We start from the raw sequence: 25,538 nt of genomic DNA on the forward strand, positions 1-25,538 counted from the left end.
CCGGGCGCGCAGCCCCGGTACCTGTGCCAGGGAGAGGCGCGCGGCCATGCTGTTCCATCCCCCCGGCCGGGCCGCAGGAAGGACGCGCCGGGCCCCGCCACTCGCCGCACAACTTCGGCAACTTCCCCAGCCGGCCCCGGGCAAATCCCGGCACCGGATCCCCGCCCGCCCGCCGGACGGAGCCGGAGCCTCCCCCGTCGCCACACGGCAGCGCAGCCGCGCGCAAAACCGGGTGCGGATTGTCGGAGCCGGAGCCTGCTCGAGACAGCTGCAGCGAAAACCCGGAGCCGGAGTCATTGTCCTGACACGGTGGCCAACATCCCCCACTGCCAGCTCCTGGCCTCTCCTTCACCTTCCCTGTTGGCCATGCTTCTGTTGGAGATGCTTTCAGCATGGTGAATGGTTGCAGTTCTCCACTCTAGTCATGACACAGGTGGGGGAAGTCCCAAAACAGGAGGTGAACCAGTTCTGGGCTCAGTTGCAACAAAATTGGGCACAAGGCCCAGGAGGAAGCAGCACGTGAGCCCAGCAGGATGTCCTGACCCGACACATCCTCACAGCAGTGAGGAGCAGCCCTGGGCTCAGCCTCCTGCTTCCTTCCACTTGCAGGAAATTAGATGCCTGCCCAGGCAACTCATCGTTGTACATGTCCTTCTGTCTGTCTGCTTGTACTCAGGGAAACAGTGGCTCTTCTGGGGGAGGGTAACCAGAAGAAAGGGATGAGCAACCCTTATGGCAGGAGAAACTATGAGACATCACAGGCAACAAGACACTAAAGAGCAAGCTGGAGAGGGGAGTAAATTGCACCGTATTCTCCAAACCTTGGGAAACAATTGTGTACGGACTGGCTGAAAACAACACTTGTGTCACCACTCATTCTCCTGCTTGTCCTTTACTCGCTCACCTCCTCCCACTGGCTTATTTCCACTCCTACTCTGAGCTCTGCACTACCTCAGAATACATCAGTCACCAAGGACCAAGGGAAAACATTCCTATTTTTATACTTTATCTCAAGGTGTTTTAGGCACACATTTAGATTTGAAATATGCATTCGGACCAGTAAGAGGAAATTAGCCGAAGTCATGCTTGATTACTGGAAAGCTTTCCCAACATGCTTTGATCTCTTTATCTGTTCATAATTCTCTACCCCTCTGCATTGTTTTTTGTACTACTCAGATCAGTTGTGTGTTCATGCCCCACCTCTGCATCCTGTCATTCCTCAGCTGGCATTCATCCTGAGCTGCTAGTGCTCATCATCTGTCATGAAATGTGGGATCCCTCCTCCCCACCTATTCCTTAATAAAGGTTTTACAAAAGCTCTGCTTTACTGACCTGTTTCTCAGCTATTTTTTCAGCAAGAAAAAGAAGGTATGGAGGGGAAGAATATAAAAAACAAACAGAATAGAATAAAAATATTCACACCATTCACATACTCACTGTCACCTCTCTACCTTGCATTTTTCTCATAAGTAAAATCCCTAGAAAACAGCACAAACTTTCTATTTCTAGGTTGATTTTCTCTTCTTTGATTAAAATTGGAATACTATCCCAGAATAATTAATACCTGGAAATTAAACCAGAAGATTGTAAAGCTACAGCTGTGTCCCCTGGGGAGAGCAGTATCTTCGGAAGGGGTCCCTTGGTAGGCATTTGGAGAGCCTGGGTTTCTGAGCTGCCATGAGCTCACGTGGGTGCCCTTTGCTCTGTCAGTTTTTTCCTTCATCTCTCAGCTTTGCAGCTTGGCAGGGACTGGTGGCCTCTCAGGAGAGGGTTACACCCAGGCTGATGTGTTCTCACTGCAAAGAGAAGGAAAATGCAAAACAGGGACCTGGGACCTGGCTCTGGAGTTAGAGGCTTGATGCCAAGAGCTGCTGTGAGCAGGATTTTGTGAACAGGCTATCTGGCTCAGCAGTGTTCTTGCTGCTGTTCCATTTCTCTCCTGGGTGTTGCACCAAGTATTTCCCACCAGGTCCAGGAAGAGACCCAGAGCTGTGGCAAGGCTCTGGAACGAAAGGATTTATGCAGGTCAGCCAGTAGAGTTGTGTCACCCCAGAGCACAAATAAAAGCTCTAAGTCCCCTCAGACAAGAACACTTGTCCAGGAGGGAGGTTTGCTCCAATGACCACTCCTGAGGGCCTGACCTTCCTCAACCTCTATGCTGGAAAATAAACACAACAACCTCCCTGTTTTACTCCCTGAAACTGTGAAGTACACAGCAGTCTGCATCCAGAGAGCCTTTCCATAGTGTTCTCCAAAGCTGCTGTGGCAGACTCCAAGTTGCATTGACTCCAAGGTGCACCTGCAGCTCAGGAACAAGCAGGAAGTGCCAGGTACTTACCATGGTTATGAACCATACTAACCAACATACCATGGTTATGTGCCTTCACCCTGGTTGTGCACACTCACAGTCATCAGGCATGACCACTGTGCCCACAGTCAGAGGGCAAGAATCACTCAAGGTAACCACTGTGGCCTGTACAAATTAAAATAATAATGAGTTTCACATTATCAACACTGAATTAGTGTGGTCACGTGGACCTCTGCTATTGTTGATTATTCTGTGCATCTTACAGACAAATTGGCCTGGATACCTCCAACCACTTGAGTTAAAACAACCAGCTCAGAGCCTCAGATACCTCTATAACAATTACAATAACACTTGTCAGCCTGCTGATGGTGAATGACTGTACTGCAGATTTTCATGAATCTAGAATGACAGGTCTCAGAAGAAAATCAGCTCTCTGCTTCTCAGCTGGAATTGAGATGTCATCACCTCACATTGGATCATAAAACTGGACTTCATACATACTTTCAGCCAAGAGAAAAATCACAGCCACTAAAATTTACTCAAAGCTGTTGGCAGGTTTGCAAAACAATGCCCTCCAATGACCTTCTTGGCTTAGCCATGAGCAACTCACCAGGGCTTGGCTAGGGTGGAAGAGCTCCTGAAATCTGGAACAGGTGGATTTTCTAAATGTACCTCTCCTCTTATTTTCTCCTCAGTGAAACCCCATTCCTCTCTTTCCCTTTGCTGACCCCACAAATCTTGACCTTTTTCAACATCTTCTGTGTATTGTGTAACAAGTGGAATCCTTTGCTGGGTTTTCAGGAAAGCTTGTTGGGAACATAAGAAAGTCAAAAGATCAAGGAACTGCAAGAACTTTGACAGTTTAATTTTATATCTTTTTGCATTCAACATGAATTCTTTTGCAGGAAATTTTTATCTGCAAACTGCTCTGTAAGAACTGCTATATATTGATTTTTTGTTGCAAGATCCTCCACTACAGTGCACTTGATACCCAAAGGACATGGAAAATAGTATTAGCATGCTTTTATTTTTAAGTATAATAGGATTTTCTATGATTCTAAGTAGTGGCATTTTGAAAAAGAGATACCAGACCTCAGTGTTCTTTATTGTTTCTTTAAAAGTACAATGGACAAGGTTATGTCGACACTGGACAAACAAGGGACTGCTAACAAATCAAATCAAAACTAGTCAAATGGCTGGTGAAGACTGGGCTTGCAGCAGTGCAGTGAGCATAGCAGCAGCACAACCATTTTGGTGTAAATCCCCACCGTGAGACAGTGTGTAAGAGTATAAAGTGACTTGTTTCTGGTACAGCTGAATTTGAAAATGTGCTGCAGCAAGATAGCACAGAAAGGGCATCCACCAGTCAAACACTAACGACCTCTGTTTTATAGATCTCCAAATACATTTGCTAGTAAAGCTGGTAACATTTTAATCATATCCACTGGTCTCCCCAGAAATAATATCTTAAGTGTCCAGTTCTTCCTTTCTTAGGGCTTTGTTTACCCTATGGATCAGCACACAGGAAGCCCAAAAGAAGCACACAGGCATTTAGTGTGACTCGTTCTGCTCGTTCTAGGAAAGGTGTTACTAGAGCCTATGAGCACTCCGGAGGCTGAGAGGAATGACTCAGTCCTGCCTCCTGCATTCCTGAGCACGAAATGAGGTACCCAGCTCTCTGGAATTCCAGTGCAAAACAGAGCAGTAGCTGCAGCATTGCATATACAGAATCAAGGATTTAAAGGTAAGAAAGATTAAGCCACTTTGAGTTTTACAGAACAAAAGGAAACATATGTATCAACACAGAAAATCCTGGCCAAAAAAAGGAATCACTGTTCTATGATCAAAGACTGTAACGAAAGGGAACCTGCCCACAGGCAAACAGAATGTCTTACATTGCACAGGTTTCAGAGAGGCAAGCAACACCCACGCTCCTGATACAGAACAGCATTTCCCACACCTAGGCTACTGAAAGATCCCTCCTGAGAAATAAGATCATCATACAAACTTTGGCAACCTTTGGACTGAGGGGACCTTTTATCAGAAATCTCAGAATACTTTCCAGGATTAGTGACACAAGCTGGTTTAGGAAGCCACACTGCAGGCATGCCTTTATCTAGAATTCCACTCCAGGATATGCTTTGTGTGCTCTTTACATTTTATGCAGCTGCAAGTTTTCTAGACAAAGGGTTACAGATAGGCTGCTAGGTCTTAAAGCCACAAGAGAACACTACAATCATCTAGCCAGACTCTAACAGACCTTCTGTAGAGATGTGTTAATTTCTGTGTTTCTTTTCATAAAACATGTAATCTGTGAGTCCTACAGTGTATCTTCTAGGAGGATGTCCAGTTACTAGAGTATGTATATTGATCATTATGAAAACTGCATAGGAATTATCTGCTGATTCATCTTGTGCTGTGTTCTTGGCTTCTTAAGGTGGTTTGCAGACTTTCAAAGTTATAGCAGCTTTGAAAGTATTTCAAAATGGGTTGTGGGATGATCAAATTTATACAAAACTCTAGCATTATTGGAGAAACACAAACTAGGATGTTGAGGTAACTACATATTTCTTCATCTCTAAAATGTTTTCTGTTCAGATGTTTGGAAACATTTGAATATATCTGAATTTACCTCCATCTGGCAGAAACAGAGTACAGTATGGCATCATTGTATCTCTTTGTTTTGTAAAATGATGTCATCTATATTGCCAGTATTCAGAAATCCGAAGGCTAAAATTATTTTTGAACTACAGTAATTAGAAAGAACAACCCTGAATTTTTATTAAGAGAATGGTAAAATTGAAAATAACCTGAATAGGGCCTGAGTGAATCTCTTTAATCATATTTGATGGAGGAGCTGGCAAATCTGAAATGCAGGAGTACAGATCCACACTATTTTAAAACATACACAATTTATCTTTTCATTAAGACTGTAAGCATGTGTAAGCATATCTTCTCAAACTAATTTATATTAGCCAGTTCCATAGGGCTACACCTCATGTTGTAAAAGAATAAGAGAAAATGTAGATACAAGAGGTCAGCTTGACCTCTAGATAATTAGCTGGATGACTGACAGCAGAATGACATTTTTCTTTCAAGACCATATTTGAAACCCAGAAAAATCTTCAATATGCATTAATTTGACATGTCCAGCTAATGTAGCAGTTGGAGATTTTGCTGTTCCTTGAACAGCTTAATACATGTTCTAACAGAAATAGAACAAGCAATAGCACTGATGAAACAGCATCAGTCTTCATTATAAATTAAACACATCGATATCATAGTGTGTAGTGTATATTAAACCAAAATGAGGATTGAAAACTAATATGTTTACAAAGTAGCAGGCAGAAAAGATTTTCTTGACAGTTTCTTCTGTTCCCTGTTTCCTTTGGCATGTTGTCTGTACAACTCCAGGGAACACATTGTTCACCTTTCTGAAACAATTAAAAGATTATTATGTTTTAAGAAAACAAAAAATATTTAAAAATATAATCTACACACTGAATTCCCAACATTTCCCTGACTTAGAATTAGTTCACTCTGCCCTTCACAAAGATTATTAATTAATTTCAGAATTATAAGATACATGAAGTAATTAGATAAAAGGGAATTTGGTATTTTTTCTTCTCATTAAATGGTTTGTTTTTAAGACATACTCATGACTGTTAATGGTAAAAGACCATTTTTATGGCATTACTGTAACTCTTGATACTAGCAAGTGTTTCTTCTTGAGATTTCCTTACTTGTCCCCCCAATTATTTTCATCTTATCTATTCTTACCTTCTCCACTTTCTTTCATTTTCATCTAGTCTTAATTACAACCATAACAATGTCAAAATGCTTCAGAAAGTATTAAAACAAAATAAAAACAGTGCAGGAACATTGGTCATAAGACAAAAAATAATTTTCACAAATCATAGCAATCCAGTCCTCAAGCTGAGCAATTCAGGTACCAACATTTAAATAATATTTTTTAATTCATCCTTCTTCAGGACAATGCAATATTCATATTTAATTTTGCACCAGTAGTTAAAACATCTAAATGTAAGTCATGTTCCACTTGCTTTCAGCAATGAGGTCTCTCATGTATGGGAGCTGCAGTCACATAACAGAGATCTCAGCTGGGTTAAGGTAGTGAGTGCCAAAGGTTCAGTGAGGAGATGAGTCAAAAGCCTCAACAACAGTGGAAAATCAATCATATTTAAAAAGGAGTTAATGATTTAGCCCTCACAGTAGACAAGGACAGAGATGATTTGACCATTTTAGTTAACCTTGATCAAGTGACATTTAAAACTGCGTTTTTGCTGCTATGGAAAAGATCACAAATTATTGACAAATACAGTGAGAAGCAAGAAAAACATTACTTGCCTACATCTGTATCAGTGCTGAGAGCTGTAAAGGAGTCTGCAGGTTGCACTCTGAAAGCTATCAAATACTAAATTGCAGTGCTCTTTCTGCAGGCAGAAGGAATTTCCACAGATGCTCTTTCAGCTGCACTTCTCAGAAGCACAATCCTGCTGTATGTCCAAAAATGAGAAACCACCATGTGGGATTTTTTTATTTACAGCCCTGTAGCAGGAAATGGAATCTGTTCTGTTATTTGGCCAACTATTGCACAACATCAGCAGGCAAAATGTTCCTTTACATGCAACACATATAATCCCACTGGTGTCAACACATAAGACTAAGGAATGTTCCCTTAAAACTTCTCTTGGCTTTTTGGACTCCTGAGTAATTGACATTGTAATTAATTATGTTTTTTCATTCTTCTACATCATGTTGGTACTATCAATAATGGAGTGTAACTTGATTGATGAGACAGTACCAAAAATATTTGCCTTTATGAAAAATGTTTTAAACATGTACAATAAAAATCATTGCTAGGTATTAAAGAATGAAAATTCTCTTATTGCTGTGAAGTACAAGAGCGGTAAATAGTTCACAATTCAAAATATGTTCTCATTTGATTGCACACACAATGCAATTAAAATACGAAATATCCTTTAAATATTACCAAGTTATTTGCTTAATGACTGCTTTGTTTACTGGTTTATTTGGTTGGTTGATTTTTTTGTTTGTTTGTTTTTTTTTAAGATTAATTTGCAGAAGTAATGCAGCGGTGGTTCTGCCTCAATGGAATTGTTAAGGTGTGCATGTGACTGATCAGGTGCAAAAGTGCATTAATGGAATTTGAATTCCATGAGCTGACAAGAACTTGCTTTCCTCTGTGTCACCTTATGTTCCTGTCCTGTTAGCTGTAATCAAAAGTATCTCACCTGTTGAACAGGTGAAGCTAATACAGCTATAAACAGATACAGTTATACAACAACTATAAAATGAAAGTCTGGTGACCATTCATTAAAAAATGTTTCTTTAAATGACTTTTAGTAGCATTTAAAGCAGCTGTGGTAAATAATTCCAGTGTAATCATCACTGTGACTTCAAAAAATACATCATGGATTCAGTGGCTTCACAACTGTTTTCACTCAAACTTTCTCTCTTTACAAATAAAATTCCATTTAAATATATTCTGGTTTTAAAAATGCACTGCAGAATCTTAAAGACTCTTTCAACTCCCACTGTTATTGGTAATGCTAATTTAAATGGGATTCACAAAATATGAGAAGCAATTGAAGAATGTTATTTATAAATATCTACATCAGATTACCAAAATTATTGACAATGATGCACAAGCATAAAACCACCAAGATTTCTCAGATCCCTATAACAATTTAATTCATTGAATCAGTTCAATGACAAACAAATTTGACCTTCTCTAGAATGACAATCCCCCTGCCCCCAAGACAGATAATACATCAGGTATAAAACTGACACAAAGTACACCGAGGTCCAAAAGAGAAAAATATCAAGGTTTTAGGTATAAAACAGGCAGGAGCCATGTAAGGTAGGTAAGGTCAGATAGCTGGACAAGTTTTGCAGAAAGAGAAGATGTATTCTTCCTGAAAGAATCTCCATTATTCAAAAGACATTCAAATTCCATCCAAAACTGAAACATTCTTGATTGTCAGTCTCTTTATGTTTAGTGAAGATACATAATTTGTTCCTGTTGAAATCAAGTTTACTGTAATGATTTTCCTTACAGAAATATCTGTACAAAATGATATAATGAATTTCTCTCTCCTTTTCTTGTGATAGCATTAATGATGGTAAATTACATATGTACAGATGAGCATGAGAAAAAAACACTCAAAAATCATCAGTAGAGCTATTTAGCTAATTATAAAATGAATATATAGATGAGTTGCTTAATTTAGCTCAACTCCAATTCTTCTAAGCAGGGAAGAAATAAAAAAATTAATTAAAGCTAAAAATTAGCTGTGGGTCTCCTACAGAGGACTACAGAACAGATCCATGTTGTGCTAGATGGCACAACTGCCAGCCCAAAAGCACAAACTACACAGGTACTTTGTAGAGATACGGTGAGGAAAACCTGCATTGTTGTATTTATAAATACAGGTATATATTTACTAATTAAAAGAATGAAACAGAAGACCTTAGGTGGGAGTATGTGGAGGTTTTAGGTGTGCTTTAACTGTATGTACATTGGACAAAAAATTAAAGCAGATCCTACAGCCAGGACTTTTTGCTGCCAATGAGGCTTGAAAGGGGAAAAGTATCCAAAGATTGCTTCAGGGCATGGATGAGAAAACTTCTGATCAAAGACTCTGACAGAAGCACAGAAGCTTGGATTGCTTCCTTGGGTTTTTAAATCCCCTCATGGATATGTTTCCAATCAGGCTACTGGAAATTACTGTATTTTTAATTTAATTTTTACTTCAAGAAATGTGGTACAGGCAGGACAGGCGGCTTGGCATGTATAACAACTGGCACAGACAAAAGCCAGCCAGATGGCATTAGGCTAAAAGAGTTCTCTTGCCCAAAATATAGCACCCACGTCCTTGGCAGATTCTAAAACCAGCACAGAATCTGTCTCTGTCTCCTTTTACCATTATCACACAGCTGACTTTTATATATAACTGCAGTTCTGATCCCTGCCCTTACAGCTTTGCAATGACTTCACAAATTTCTCATATGAGGCAAGCACTTAACAGGATTCAACAAAGAAAAAATTTTAATTAGTCCTTTTTTTCTTTCAGGTAATTCAATTTTTAACATTGATGGAATAACATTCATCAATTCCTGTAGTTCTTTGGGGATTACTAATTTAAAAAGTAATAGAATTTAATACTTGAATAAGCAATGTAATATGAAGATCTATTTTTTAGCACACAAGAAGATTAAATATATCACAAAAAGTAAAACGCCTCAAATTTTAGATGTTGCACATTGAATTGCACATATGTAGTTTTTTGATTAAATTAACTATGTGAGCTACTTGAAGCAAGAAATATTTCCAAGCTCAATCTAATGTCATAATTAAGACTCTTCATGTACATTGAATAAGATCTGCCAAAACAGTACAATATATCTACATTGGTCATTGTTCTGTTCACAATTTATTATAAACTACACTAAAGTCTGATGCTCATTACCAGAATACTCAAACTTTTCTAATAATGCAGTCTGGGGGTTTGCTTAATGTGAAAACCTGTAAAAAAGAAATATAATTATCTAGAAAAAGAATCTGTGACAACACTGCTTTTATCCCTCAAATCTCCTGGTTGGTTCTAGATTTACCATTCCTTCCATCGCTGCACTATGTGAGCCAAATTTTCTTCTCATACACAAATGCACAATTGGTATCCAAGTCCACAGGTTCAGAGAACTTCATGAAGAGCAGATGGTCTTATGTCAGTCTCTACTGCTTGCACAGAAACCTCCTCCATCTCCAGTCAGCATGAGATTCAACAGCCACAGGAGTTCTGCACAGTGCTCATGATAGGGAAGTAAAGTGTTCCCCTGAAAACTGGACAAGGAAATGCCTAAAATTGCAAGTATTTGACTGACTGAAAAAGTAAAAGGAATTGAGTCAGCACTCTGGGGAAAGGAAGGAAAAGGGAGGGGTGGAACAAGCAGTATATGCTTTAAAAAAAAAAATGCTCAAAGCAGATACCATGAAAAAGATAAGTGCTACTACTATGCCATAAATAATATAAGATTCACATAATGCACCATTAAAGTTAATGGATCAAATCCTCTTTCCTGGTCATGATGTACTTAGGCATAACAAAGACTCTCACTGAGCTGGTTACAGCTTTCTGATTCACTACCCAGCCCAGTTCATCTCTGGCACTGAGATGAGACTGGAGATGATTCATTAATGGAGGGAGCCAAACTGCAATTTCTCTACCCTACAATCCCTTAAGACACTGTTTAAAGGGGCTGTAAAACTGGCTAATATATTACTTCTTAGTTCATTCAGAACGTTCCAGTCTAGAGGAGAAATTTCCTGGACCTTGGATGCTTTTCTCTTGTTTTACCTTGCCTGAGCTCTGACAGGGGGCCTAAGGCTTTCCCCTTCTAAGCCTCCTCATGTTTCTCCAGCTGTGTGACTGCTTCAATTTGTCCCAAATGGAGTTTATTTAGATGTGTCATGTGCATGTACATGCACATTCATGCTTACTGATCACTAACTGCAAAGCCAATTCAAATTTCTTGTGTTCAGGGGAACTGCAAGCCTGGGTGCAATGTGCCCTCCAAGCATGCATAATCTGAAACAGATGGCTCAACATTTGAGCTGCCAAACACTCAAGGCCAATTCAAATGCCATCCAAAAGTAAAAGTTATGTGGGATAAAAGTTTTCCTTGTCCCACTTTAGATAAACAAGGCCTATCTGCTTGGAAGATGATTCTTTCTCATTTTCTGCTTATCTACTTATTCTTTTCAAATATGGCATGCTCTAGAAAACAAATTCAGTTTTACCAGCTGCCAGCATTTTCCAACCTCTTGTTTGGGTTTTTATTAAATAAAGTTTCATACTCTGAAGTGAAGAGATTGCAGGGTTATTTGAGCTTAAGTTAAAAAACAAGGAAAGGAAACAAGGAAATCCAGCAAGGAAAGAGCAAAATACAGGAACTTTCTGGTCTTCAAGGTTGCAAAGAAAAGGCTGAAAATATGAACATTTCAGAAACCAAAATTCCTTTTTAACTCATGCTTTGGTTGGCAGGGCTTAAGCACAAATAAATAATTCAAATTGCATGGAATATGAAGTGTATTGATTTCCCATTTATATACTGATACATGGTACTAGAGAGCTCTCCCCAGCTTGTGATAATTCCTAACTGTTCCACAGGACTCTCTGCCCATAGCTTGCCTAAGTGGAGGCATTGTTCCTGCAGGCATTATTATGCCTTAGGCAATGCCTCCACCGTAAAGTAAACCTGATTTGAAGCTACCGTATGTCTTGATTTTTCCATAAAGGCTGTTTTTTGACACCTGGATTTTTTCCTGAAGGTGCACATACACACACACACACACATCTATGTACATATTAAGTCTATTAATCTGTCCATCTCACCAGACTCTGTAGCTAGGTGTCTGAATTTCTTAACATCAGGAATCCTGACACAGGACTGTTAAATACATTCAAAAACCCCAGACAATGGCAGATTGCATACTGCAGTTTCAGTGTGCACGAAAAAAAATGAACATTTCCAAAAAGTAATTACATAGTCTGAGCACTCACAGTACAGAATATGCCCATGTTGCTGCTGGGAACAGAAATGACAGCCATCACTTCAGTCAGCCAAGCACCACTGAGATCAGTCACACTGCAGAATATTACCTATGCTTCACACTGCACCAGCTGGCACCGCACTGATTATCCCCTGAAATGTTTAAAGTATTACACTACTACAGTTAAGGATTTGTGGGTGTAGAAGACGCAAGATGAAACACACAAAGAAATTGTAAGTTAACTCCACAATCAGGACAAAGGGTGTTAAGATTAGTCCACTACCTACAAGAAAAAGAAAATTACCATCTCTGTGCTTTAGAAATGCTGTGCAATGAGTAAATGTAATGCAGGGACTGTAGCAATTAAATGTAAGATACAACTGCTGATGTTTAGCAGATTAAATTCTCATTCAAAAGCATGAAGCCAAATAGATGTAATATTTTACAGACAGATGGGTTAATGTTATCAGTATGTAAATGACAGCTGGATCAGGGAAAACTCTGTGTAGGATTTTGTTTTGTCTAAAATTGACAGATATGTAAGCCAAAATCTGAAAGACATATAAGACAAGAGCTCATTTGCTACCGGTTTCGCTGTACTGAGAAAAGCTGTATCTGTCCTCTATTTGTTAGACTAGAAACATAAACCAGAGAGTGTAATGCTAATGATACACTCAGATCCTCCTCTTTTCCTTATGCATTATGAATAGCAGAGCTTAACTGGGTACTTACATGCTTTAATCTCTAAGTCAGTGTGATAAATATTGCTCTTGATTATGTACATGTAACTACATCAACACCAAAGGAACACAAAAGCGTGAACAACATTTGGGCCGTTTGGCTTGGAGTGGAAACACTCAACTAAACTCGTGCTTTTATTTGCTGGTACCTTATTTCCAAAGGCTCAAGGCTGCTAATCTCCAAACTATATTGCACATTTGGCCAGTAAATTAGAACAAACTATTGTGTATACCTCAAGTAAACACACCACTGGAAGAAACTACAATGTTCCAAACATTACTAACTTCAGCTTACAAATCAAAGTCTCACTGTACACTGCAGACTTTTTTTATTGTTAGACTCCTTGTAAGTACATTCCTTACAAGCTTATTTTCAAAAACTAATTCTCTTGGGCAATGGAAAGCAAATAATGTAACTCTCCATTTTGTCAATTGTCCAGAGAATTTGGTTAACTCCAGTAGCATTTAGAGATTTCAATATTAATGTTATTGTAAGATTTTCTTAGAAGTTAAATTACAGTTATTGCTGCAATAGTTTATTGGGGCACTGAGAAGTTTACTGACTGAACTTTTGAAACTTGGAAGCAAACAGATGCAACAAGGCCTGGATTTTCTTGGCTTACGAAGTGAGTAACAGAGCTGCCCTGTGTGTGCTACTGCCCATGAGCTGAGTAGGATTTCCTTTGTTTCAGTCCATGACATCTGGGTGTACTTCAACAGTGCTGAGCAGCTTCAGCAAAAATCAGCAAAACTGTTCATGTTGGAGAAGGGGCAAAGTAAGGTCTGGCTACTAAAATGTAAAAATTAGGCTATGATATTAATGAAGATCCCACAGAAATCTAACTTTTTTACTGAAAAAAACCTTGACAACCCAAAACTCCCCTTGAAATAATAATTAAAGAGCCCCTTAGTGAAAATAAGTCTCTAAATGAAAATAAGAACATAATATAAAAATAGCAGTAATGGCTCAGAAGAAAGGTCTAAACAGCCCGAAGTCCTGTCTCCAGCAGTGGCAATAGCTAAAAGCTATGGAAAATGATAGGAGTGGAAAATGTAGTGAGACTTCCCAAACTTTCAACAATTTACAGTTCAGAAGTCACCTGAGATGGAGTTAATTCTTGTGAGTGGTTCTTTTACTTTAGATTTATTGTTTAGCAGCTTAACATGTCCAATAATATGTCTGAGTTTTTTGTCTTCACCCTACCAGGACTGAAACCTCACCAGGGTGTGCAAGGGCTTTCCCTGATCCTTGCACCTGGGTTTTCTTCCTGCCCAAACCAAGCTGATGGAGCTGCAGGAGGTGATGCTCTGAACTGAAGTCTCACTTCATCTGGAGATCTGATGTAGCTGCATTCTGCACGAGTCTGTGAGTTCACACATAAATGGAATATTCTCCTGACAGCTCCTGAGAGCTGACACAGTAGCAAAGCACCCATCTGCTTTCTAAATCCTGGTCCAAGTCCACACCATGATTTTTGGGGAGCAATCTGAGTATATTCTGCCTATTCTGGTGGCTATTATTTTTCTTCTACTAAATTAGTTTTCCCCTTCTTTTGTCATTTCTCATAGAAGAGTGAAAGAGAGAGAGAATTGAGTAGGATGGAAAAAATAATTTCTGCTTTTTTGCTTTTATCAGAACAAGAAGAAAGCAAATCATTTAAGCAGGCATGAAAAAAGGATTTTTTCATTCTCAGAAAAGGAGAAAAAAATCTTCTCCAGTTTTTGGTAGGATAAACTTTGCTAGCTTTGTCTCTCATTCTTACACAAGAAACAGTAACCCTAAAGAAAAATCTTTTTGGCATCCCAAAACCAGGGCAGCATTAAATGAGGGCTTATACTGTTCATGGACTCCTCCTACATACAAATCCCCAGGAGTGACGCTAGACTGCAGGAAAAATTATTTTACCTTAAATTCCAGAAGAAAATGTAGAGGAGACAGAAACTGATTCTACATTGACACAATGGAAACCAAGTTTTAACAGATTCCCCTTTAGTTATGGAAATCAAATGAGCAAAAAAGGCACACATTGTACTTCTATATTATGATGGATTATGATGGATTGACTTTGCTTCTATCCTTCCTTTCATCACCTATTTAATACCCTAAAAATTACCACAGTCATATGTCTGTTATTTACCTGGAAAACAAAACCAAAAAACAAAAACAACAACAACAAAAAAAAACCCCCAACAACAACAACAAAAAAAAAAACAGGGGAAAAAATTATAGGGAAAAATATATTTTTCCTCCAGATTTTACCAGGTGTGGATACTGCTCATAACAGCATACAAATATGCATATATTTTGGAACCTACTTTTATGAATAAACACCAGTTTTAAATACTACCTTTGATACTAATAGATATAATGTATCTATTGATAACAAATAAACACAGTGTATAAAGAAAAACAAGCAGTCTTTAACTGAAAATAAACACAGCATATAATCCTTGTGATTAATGACAATACTCTAAAATATTAAGTTCTTACCTTTTCCCTTACTAAATTTGCTACACATCAAACTCTATTGTAAATCTAAATTTTGTGAGAAGATGATGATGGATACATTGCATTCTTGCTAAACTGACTACAAAGAGCAAGTAACCATACTTGAAATATATTAATAGGGCAAACACCATGAAAAAAAGGTGATGGTGAGAAAGCTTTGGGAAAAGAGATTATGCTTATTTGCCTTTTTGTAGCAGTGGGCTGCATACCACAGCTGTAATGAAGGAAACATTCCAGTTGAGCAGCATTCCTCTGTATCTTTTTCAAAGCCTCTGTGAAGGCTAAAGTAGGAATCACATATTTGTGGTTGAGAAAATAGCAGGGACTTCTGCATTAAATTTTAAATACATTCTGCCCAGAGGGTGATAAGATGTTTAAATCAAATGATGAGACATTACCCATCTAAGCAATGCATTAGGAGTATGAAATGGGATTCAGCATGCTGTGAATTCTAAACTCCTGTACTCAGCAAAGAATCGTGGACTCACACAATAACAGGTTGGAATTACCATATTATCCTCAAGGATAATATGATCCATTCTTTCTTGGCAAAAGTACAGACTAGACAATATGGCCCAACACCCTGTCCACTCTGAATTTTAGAAGTGTCCATAGCCTGTTGATCTCAAGAGTAAATTACAATATTGTAAGTTTAATAATAAAATAATACAAAGATTACAATTAATTGTTCACCAAAATTAATTCCAGCATTTTTTCTATTTGCTAGATTGATTCAGATTACCAGAGCTCAGCCAATGTAGAGATGGAAAATAGCCTGTTACTTACAGTAAAAATAACTTATTTTTACTTATTGTTACTTATAGTTAAAAATAACTATTTCTTCGCTATAAAGGCTAGGTAATTTTAAAAACTATTTTGCATCAGATTTATACTATGTTTAAGTTATAGAATTTGTTAGAAGGTGCTTTCCCCATTAATTTGATACTGCTATTAACAGCTTCCTCTCAGAACTCTCAAGATCTCAAGTGCAATTGGGATATGTGGAAGGAATTATTTGTCCTCTGAGTAAAGTGAGCACAGAAGATAATAATTTCTTAACTAGCCAAACTCAGAAATGTACTTCTTGAAGAGATGTTGAGTCCTAAAGTGTCAGTCTACACCCCTGTGACTCACAGATAACGTTATGTCAAACTGTCCCGCAAAACCTGAATTTACCCTTAGAAGACCACACAAAAATTTAAATTTTTGTTAATGTTTCAAAGCTGCCCCAATTTATAATGTCCTTAAAATGTGTTTCTCTGTTGACATTGTAACAGGATTTGGCCATTAGGTGAGTCACTAGAGCTGCTTAACTGAGCACCTCCACGCCCTGCTTTTAACACACTGCAACAACATCTGACAAACTCCTCCCAGTCCTGCCGAGCGTCGGTGCCAGCGAGGTGAGTCAGCTGCGTCTTTGCTGCATCATCGCTCTGACAGACAGCGCTACCAGAGGATTAAATAACTACACACTGAATAAATCTGAGTTTCAGCATCATCTCTGTCTTAAATGCAAGACACAGTTTTCAGCCCTGTCTTAAACGGTATCACAGTTTGGCTGAACGTATTCCATGGGTTTTGGGGAGCTGGCTCCAATATTCCAGTGCTCTCCAGTGCAGCTCCAAACACACCATGGAATGATGAGGAGCTGTAGGAAGGCAGATAGAATGTGTTCAAAAAGAAAAGCCCCTTCTCTTGTGAACTTACACCAAACAGTCATGAGCAATAAACAGAAGAATTCTGTTTCTGAAGAAACAGGGATTCCGAGACTCAATGACTTGATTCCCATAGAACCTGTTGTAATTTGATTTTTTTCCAGAATATGCTAATATGGAGTAATTTAGAAGACTCAGAAAGGTCTGCTTAGCCTTCAACGAGGTTCTTTATCCCTGACATAGAGGAATTAATGACAATTCATTAAAATCAGAGAAAAACCAGATTGAAATGGACAGGATTGGGGAAAATGTCTTGCTAATGGCTTTTATTTAATAGAATCATAAAGGAATTGGCAAGAAAAGCCCAAGAAAAGCCCAAGAAAATTATTTGTTTGCCTCATAAACCAGCTACTGTCCTCCTCCCACTGTCTTGTTGACTTTTTTTGTAAACATTTGTATTAAAACAAGTGACAGTATAATAAATCTATTCAGAAAATCTACTTACAATGGCACTTACTGTCATACTTGATTTAATTATCCTCTTTGAAGAATGACTGCTTGTAGGGTGAAGGTGATTCTCTCCCATCTATCTTCCTCTCTGTAATCCCCTAAACCAAACATAATTCTGAGGGAATAAAATAAAAATGTTTAGGCTCGGAGAGTGCTCGTGTTCTTAGTGTAGTTGGGATATGCATAGAGGGTCTAGAAAATACCTGTAAAGGACAGCAGCTGGAGACTGAGGATGACACAGAATGCTCCATCTTCTACTTGATTGTAGTTTATTACTGCATTTGTTACCCATAAAAATAAAACGGAGTTTTATTTTTACCTTTATGTTTCCCTGAAGGTACAAATAAAAGACATTAATTGCTACCAACAAGAGAAAAAAAAATCATGCACTATCAGGCTAAAACATAAATTTTTAATTACGATGATTATGTTATCAATAGTTGACACACTGAACTTACAGGACAAACAATACAAAATTAAACTACCAGCACATTTCTAAAGCTGGAAAAGAAACTGAAACAAAATGTTATTTGTTCTCTTCTCAAATGCCTTCCTTATGTTCCTCAGAACCCCAAGCAATTGCAGCTGTTGGGAGAACCAAAAGCCACTTTCACTGCTGCCAGTCACACTCCCAGACACCCTGAAGGAAACCCACAAGCCACAACTTCATCACTGAGGTTCTTCTGAGTTCAGCCATAACTTCAGCAAAATTTACAGCAGAAAAGCATTTTCCTCTTAAATAATCAGACTTCCGGTGTTCTCTTGCTTCCATTGTCTATCCTGACCCTTCACTGGTATTTACTCTGATCAGCAGTTGTCTTCCTTTTGGCTAGAAACCATGCAGATTTAAACTGTAATGGGAAAAAATGTAATTTACTGGACAAGCTTGGAGAAAGAAAAATAACATAGAAGAAATTTTTAAAAGTAGGGTACAAATTGGGATGTCCTGGAAAACACAGAAAGGACTGGACATATATGAGGTTTCCCACTACATTCCTGCTGGGACAGTCTGAGTACTCTGGAAGGCCACTTCATGTCAAGAAATGTGTGGCTGGGACACTGTCAGGATAATAGAACTAAGATCTCTGTGAGGCAAGAGAATGGTGCTGGACAAGATTTTCAGCTGATGGAACAGTGTATGAAACAAAAGCAGCACAAGGTAACAGCTGCTGCCTTCAGTCCAGTTCTGTTATCTCTGTAGTACATTATTCTCTCAGATGACAGTAAGTACTAAATGTTACAGAGGGTGACACTCCAGTCTGAGTTAAGTTGTGTAAAATATGGAGAACATCACAATAAAACAGTCTAGAATTACAGAAAATAACAACTTTTGTAACTGATCCAGATGGAACTCAGACAGAACATGTTAAAGCAAACTAAATTCTTCCATTAAGAAATTACTCACTAACTTCTATTTTAAGCCATTTTTAATTCAAAATCGTTGAAACTAATGATTTAAAATACAAAGGATATAAAAAGATATTATGGCCCACTTGTGGCTGATTTCAGTCTATTGATTTGTTTAAATGAACTAAAATGTTTGCATTGATCTTTCAAAAGAATTTGAATAAGCCCCAAGAATCTTTACCAGAAGCATCTAAGTAGTTCATCCTACATCCTTCAGTAGTGCCCTCAGGATCCATGTTCAATATAAGGGAGTTATCTGACACAGAAGACAGAGCATCCTGGCATGAAAGTGCATAAACCTGTATGATACACCCTGGATGCTCAAAGGTTGTAATTTCAAATGGACTTATTTCAATTTTTGTGGGGCTTTCTGAAAAACAATGATTCTCTGATCTCTGTCAAATCACTTCAAGAGACTATCCACACTACTTTTCTAAAAGAAACCTTGAGCTGAATTCCCCCTTTTATACCTGTTAACACAATTTTTCCTACTCTAAACTTTTAGCTAAAATGAGATATCTAAAATACATGCTTTTTCTGGTGGATACAAGTCTTTGTCACATTTCCCCCCAAAAAAAGAGTCGAACAAAGAACTACTAAGATATTCGGCGTAAACCGAAGTTCAGGAAATTCAGCCTCTGGCAAACCAAGATAAATAAAAAGCTCTTCTGTGGAGAATTTCCCGTTGTGAATGCTCTGCCTACACACAGGTTTTTCAGGGTTAAGCCAAGAGGGCTTTTTTTCCATGAGTTCTTTGCATTGTTTCGACTTCTGTGGCGTAAAAGAGCCAAAGGAGTGATCTGAGATAATAAAGCTCCAGTCCAGCTACAGCTTTAACTGGCAGCACTAGTAATGTTCTGGCACCATCTGATGTTTTTTGTTTTGCTTGCTTGGGTATAATCTCTAGGCAGCCCTGCTTTGTTTAGTCAGTGAAACTAAAGAACAAAAACAGACTACTAAGGTCATATGCAGCTTTAAAAAGAATGTTATCGAAATTAACAAACTGAATTTCAAAACCAGATTGTGCATTAGGTACCTTAAACTGGTAACTCCATGCATAAATACACCACCAAGTGACTCCAAGGAGAATTTGGAGCATTCCCATTGGTGACAAACTAGTATAAATGTGAAATGGGGAGATAATTAGAAATCTGGAATATTTATTATTTCCTAAAACCAAACACACTGCCTTTGAGTGATTCTTTTTCACTAAAGGGGTGATTTTCTATTATATTTTGTTTAACTTAGTATAAATTTGCAGTGTGGTGACACACTAAACCTACTTCAGCCCGACTATAAAAGCATTTAAATAGTAAAAGAAAAAAAAGGGCTATAAGGGCGAAAAGAAAAAAAGTTACTAATGAATACACTAAAGACTGCATGATAAACACTAACCTCATGGTAAAAGCACTACTTCTGCTGCTTTATTGTTGATCCCTAGGAACATGAGTATCCCTGTGGGTCCTTTGAAGATTTAATGTTAAAGCATAGTTCAAATTCTGTACTTATGTCAGAGGAGATCAGCGCCAAAACCATGCCTTGTGCTGAACAACAGATTTGCCATTGTCCGTAGCTCCTGGGGAATTCATTCCACATTGTTGGATCAGTCCACAGGAAAGCTGTGTCACATTGAAGCCTTAACTTTTAAAGGTCACCTTGAGTCGTGAATGGGCTTTAGACATTGTGGACGTGGAGCACTTTGAAGGGAAGCCCCCTCGGACTCCATTGTTAAGCCCACTTTGGTTTAGCACTTAAAGCTCTTTGGACATGCAAAAAGCTGAGGGGCAAAGGGACAAGTACAACAGCGAGAGATGCTCAAAGCTTCCAAGTGGTGTCAAGTATTTTAGAAAGGAACTAAAAGGTTCCAAAGTGCTTTAGGGGACAGGATGACGCCCTCACCACACTGCCTCACAGCCTTCCCTCACGCCTCGCCCGCTGCCTTCCCCGGGGCCGTGAGGAGAAGCCGCGAGGATGGAATTCCTCAGGCCCTTAATCTCCGTATCCCAAACTCCATCTCTCCGGACACCGGGGCCGCCCCCGCCGGGCTCCGCACCCCTCACACTCCCGCGCGCCTCACGGCCCCTCCCCGCTGCGCGCGCAAACACCGCCCCCGGGGCAGAGTAGCCCTGTGGCCCCGCCCCCTCGCTGCGTGCCCCGCCCCTCCCCGCCCGGCTGCCGCCGAGTCTCTCCCCCGCTCCCCTCACCGAGCGCGCGGCGTGCGCGGCGGAGCCGGTCCGGTGCTAAGATGGCGTCTATCATGGAGGGCCCGCTGAGCAAATGGACCAATGTGATGAAGGGCTGGCAGTACCGCTGGTTCGTGCTGGACTACAACGCCGGGCTGCTCTCCTACTACACGGTGAGGGGCGGCGGGCGGGCCGGGCTGGCGAGGAGGCGCCGGGGACCGGCTGAAGCGCAGGGTGGGGGCGGGGAGGGGACTCGGGGCGTGCGGACACCCGGGCGGCCAATGGGGAAGGAGGAGGCGGCGGGAGCGGCCAATGGGGGAGGAGGAGGCGGTGGGAGCAGCCAATGGGGCGGCGCTGCGGGGAGATCGAGCGGCGGGGGCGAGCGGCGCTGTTGTTGTTGGCGGCGGGCGGCGCCGCCGGCGGGAGCGGCCGCGGGACCCGCCCGGGCTCTCCCGGCAGCTCCGGGGCCGCGCACCCTCCCGGGCGGGCCGCGACCCCCCTGCCCCGGAGCCTTGCTCGGTACTGGCCGCGCGCTGCCGGGTCCCGCTGCCCCGGCGCTCCCCGCCCTGTCCAGCGGGAACTCCCTCTGGCCACAATCTGGGGGCTCAGCCCGGCCGGCGGGCCCGGGGCGGTGCCGCTTTCCCGGGTCCGTGTGCGCCCAGCCGCGCCCGGCGCTTCGTTCCCGCGGCTCGGGGTGCGTTCCCGCCGCGCTTGGCGGGCTCGCTGCCGCCCGGCAGGTGCTTCCCAGAGCCAGATCGACTTTCCCGTTTCCGTTCAGGACTTCCCTCTTCCCAGCACGAACTTTTTAACTGCGATGTGTTAAGAAACAGCGATGTTTCCCTTAACTTTTTTTTTTTTTTTTTTTTTTTTTTTTTTTTTTTTTTTTATGCTCCCTAGCATATCCTGCCTTGCTGGCTTGTTCACTTTCCTTATTCATATTTTTACATAACTTACAAGTATTTTAATGGTACGAATTAATTTTTTTAAAGGGTGCACCCTGAAATCTGGAGGCTCACTGGGTAAATGCATCTGTGCACCAAGTTTTCTTCTCGTGGAGAAGTTAGTGTATCAGGCTGAATAAAACAAATAAATTAAACCTGTAGTAAGTTGTAGTAGATTTACAGCAAATAATTTAACATATCACATTGTCTATGAAGCCTTGTTCATACAGAAGCATTGTATATAAAACTTTTTTCCCTAAATCTGGATTTCCACCATACTGGGAGAGAGCTTCTCTCCCCAGATGCAGGACATAAAGCTCTTGCCACAGAACTGTCACAAGCTCTCAGTTTTGTTCATGTGGGTTCAAAATCACTCTGGGATTCACATCACACCTTGGATATAGATGGAGAAATGGAAGTGCTTTTATAGTTGCTATTTAATGGCTCTTCGAATGTCAGCTGCTTGACAGAGATGAATTAGTCAGTGTGGTCTAAGTAGCCATCCAAGGTGCAAAGTCATTTAATGCTCAGCTACAGAAATAGAAACATTTACTGATGACTAGTGTGTATAATTATAATTCTGGCTATTGCACTGACTTTCATCCTATGGTCTTCAGCTGTCTACTTATATTATTTAATTATTTCCTATTACAGGGTACCTCTAGTCATACATTACACTTTTATTTTGTATTATTTATTATGTGATGCCTTGAGAAGGCTGACCTAGGACAGAGTCTAGACAGAATTAAGAATAAAGTAGGTATTTATTGGGTTAGCGTTCTCTGTTAGTATAACAACTTTTAGTTCGAAAATTTAAAAACCCTTTAATTAACTACCTATCCTAAAAAGCTCAAGTTAGATTCAAGGAATAAAATCACGTTCTCTTCTTTATGTACCTTTACCACTAAGAAGTGGCTGCAGTTAACATTTCCTTCAGAATGCTTTGCCAGCCATGAGCTGTGTTTCTCCACATACGTCTCTGAAGTGCCCGCTAGGCCATTCTCCAGCCATCTGAATTCATTCTCTTACCTAAGGCTGTGTCATGCTGAAAAGATCTGCTCCTCTGGCACACCCTCCTCTCCATGTGTGCTGGCATGGTTCTCTCAGGGTGGCAGGGTCAGCAGGAGCAGCGCTTGAAGGATAACTCTGATCTATTCCAGCTGATCACACTCTTCTCAAGAACCAATCCTACCAGTGAGAAGGTGGTAGGATGCTGTTTGCTTCAGCTTTAGAGTAGTAACTCCTGACTGGTAATTTATGAGGCTCATAAACAGCGTTAATTTGAAATATTGGCAGGTTTGGGGGTTTTATTTATATGGGACAGTGGCCTGTTGTGCTCTGCACAGACACAGTTTGGAAGGAGCTGTGTGATCAGGTACACAGAGCTGTGTGCCGTGCTCCCTCTGAACCAGTTTCATTCTGAAGCACTGGAGTTGTCTCACTCTGCCTGGGTGTGTGACTGGGTTGGTGTTTGAGCCTGAATCTGGCCCCTCCCAGGAGTGTAATGCATGGCTGGGGTGGTTTCAGCCTGGCTGGCTGGACACGGTCTGGAAGCAGTTTTGTTGATACGAGGGATTACGGGTACCTGATCAGCCGGTACCTGCTCAGTGTCTCACTAGGCTCCTCAGCCCATTGCAATCCAATAAGTTCTGCAGACAGGAGACACATTCTCCAGGAGATCCCACAGCCTGTTAACCTTTGGCTGGAGAGCTGTGGAAAACTGCAGGCAAATAACTCCTGATGCAGCTGAACTTTCCATTAGAGCCTGAGCCACAAACTTGTTTCTTCATGGGTGTGTCCTTGTTCCCTTGTACTTAGCCCTCCTTGGTACTTACTTAAAATAGACTGCAGAAAAACACCCTTAATGTGAAATAAACATTCAAACAGAATTAGTGTGCAATAGCATTGCACTCTGGGGAGAAAAAAAAGGTTATGCTTTGTCTTTTGGTGGAATGAATAGCTGTTATCCTAAGTATGTTTTGGGTACATACATCAGAAGCAAATTAATTCAATGAAATTCCATTTCTGGAATGATTAGAACTTTAAAGGATCAAGTCAAAAGATTTTATATCAACTCAGAGTCAGGAAAAAAAGAAAAAATGTAATGGTCACATTTATTTCTGTTTTCATTTGTGTGTTTCATCCTCTGTACTTGTGTTGCAATGAACAATAGTAGTACTACTTGCATATGTGAATGTGAATCTTCTCACATGCATATACAAGGTGTTTTACAAAGACCTTTAACCCAATTTGCCAAATTGTTGGCTTTTTCCCCCCACTTCTGTAGTCCAGGAGTTTTTTCCCTTGTTCAGAATTTAAATACTCATCTTCAAATTGAATTACAATTACCTTTGTGTGAAGTTACTTATGAATTATGTAATTTAGAGAATATGATCTGGACTTGTCATCCAAATATTCATTTCACATGGTTTTGCTTAAACAAATGATTGTCTGATATCAGTAAATGGCCACTTTTTTTCCTCTTTTTTTTTTTTTTAAGCAAAATATGAATTAAATGACAGTGTGCCATTTATGCCATTTTGGATCAGTTTGACCAACGGCTTGACAAATTATTTCTTTTTTTCCTCTCAGTATTTTGGATTTGTGACTCTACCCATATTTCAGTGTTTTCTCTTAAAGGAATAACTTACATATATAAGTTACTGAAGCATTGTGGGTTTTCAGTGTGTTGTTGGCTTCACTGAAATATTTAGCAGACAAGTCTTGAAGTGGCTCATTCCTGCCTTCTGCTGATGCAGGAGCTGTAAAGTTGTTCCATGGGCTGGATTCCAGATGAAAAATACCTTTGTGCTGGTTTATTTTTTCAGCTGTATTTGTTCTGTTGCTTGTTTTGTGCATGTCAGTGTAGAAATGTGTGTTGACATTATACTGGGAAGAGAACATGAAGACAAAGAAATGGTCAAGGAGGAAAGGGAAGTTGAATGCAATTTGCTTTTTGTTTGTGTTTTCTGGCAGAAGTGCTGTCTTAAATACACATCAGCTATAGCTTTGATAACCCTTGGGAATCCTGTAGAAATAATCCAGTGAACCACTCAAGTTTGAAAATCTGATTTAAATTCTAGCTTTAAGTTTACTCTTTAAATAAATATTTAAATTGTATAATAAATTGAAAGGAGAACAGGCATAGCTGTGCAAACAGTGCTAAAAACAGCACTAGGGGAAGGTCAGTTCCTTAAAGTATTTTAAAACTTCATGGATATTTGACATTTGGTGATATTGAAAGGAGATCTATTCAAAATGTTGCAGGCTTAAATAACTGCCTTGCACAGTGAATAAAGGCTGCCAAAAAAAAATAAAAATTATGTATGACAGCTCTGTATTGTGTGCTCCTGAAACCAAACTGGGGAGCCTCCCGTCATCTTAATGGTTTTTGTGCCAGTGAATGCCTAAAAAATGGATTTAAGTGCTATTCTTTTGTTCATCATTCCATCAAACTACTTTTAAAACATTTACTGGTCGACTGCTTTCAGGAGGAAGAGCTGTGTGAAATCAGTTGTTAGGAAAAGTAATTGTGGCAGTATAACAGTATCCTTCCCCTTGTGTTTTTCAAGACTACAACTAGTTAGTAATTTTAATACTGGTTTTATTGAAGGACTGCTTGTGGGTTGTACAACCCAGATAATGAGGAGAGGGGGATTCAAATTTTGGAGCAGTTTTATGAATCTT

The 25,538-nt window shown here is 40.0% G+C and overlaps 2 protein-coding genes across 12 annotated transcripts in view; one reads left to right on the forward strand and one right to left on the reverse strand.

The window, feature by feature from the left end:
- The window catches only part of EPS15 (epidermal growth factor receptor pathway substrate 15), a 65,829-nt gene extending 44,787 nt beyond the window's left edge, over positions 1–21,042 (reverse strand). The window contains exons 1-3 of one of the 7 annotated variants that reach the window (XM_015635903.2): positions 20,932–21,042; positions 17,524–17,595; positions 17,316–17,435 (exon numbers count right to left, since the gene is read on the reverse strand). In XM_015635903.2, coding sequence (XP_015491389.1) covers positions 17,316–17,396 — 81 coding nt within the window. In that variant the 5' untranslated portion in view covers positions 17,397–17,435; positions 17,524–17,595; positions 20,932–21,042. Of the gene's footprint in view, positions 1–21; positions 141–1,564; positions 2,403–17,315; positions 17,436–17,523; positions 17,652–20,931 lie in introns of those variants that run through there. The other 6 variants (XM_033516262.1, XM_033516261.1, XM_015635906.2 and 3 more) reach the window with 6 other exon arrangements.
- The window catches only part of OSBPL9 (oxysterol binding protein like 9), a 58,719-nt gene continuing 54,133 nt past the window's right edge, over positions 20,953–25,538 (forward strand). For all 5 annotated transcript variants that reach the window (XR_001523059.3, XM_015635907.2, XM_015635908.2 and 2 more), the window contains exon 1: positions 20,953–21,083. Coding sequence is in view for 4 of the 5 variants with exons in the window: in XM_015635907.2 (XP_015491393.1) it covers positions 20,973–21,083 (111 nt within the window). In the remaining variant the exon portion in view is untranslated. The remainder of the gene's footprint in view (positions 21,084–25,538) is intronic.

The sequence above is a fragment of the Parus major genome, chromosome 8 (genome assembly GCF_001522545.3).
Source record: "Parus major isolate Abel chromosome 8, Parus_major1.1, whole genome shotgun sequence".
Taxonomy (NCBI): Eukaryota; Metazoa; Chordata; class Aves; order Passeriformes; family Paridae; genus Parus; species Parus major.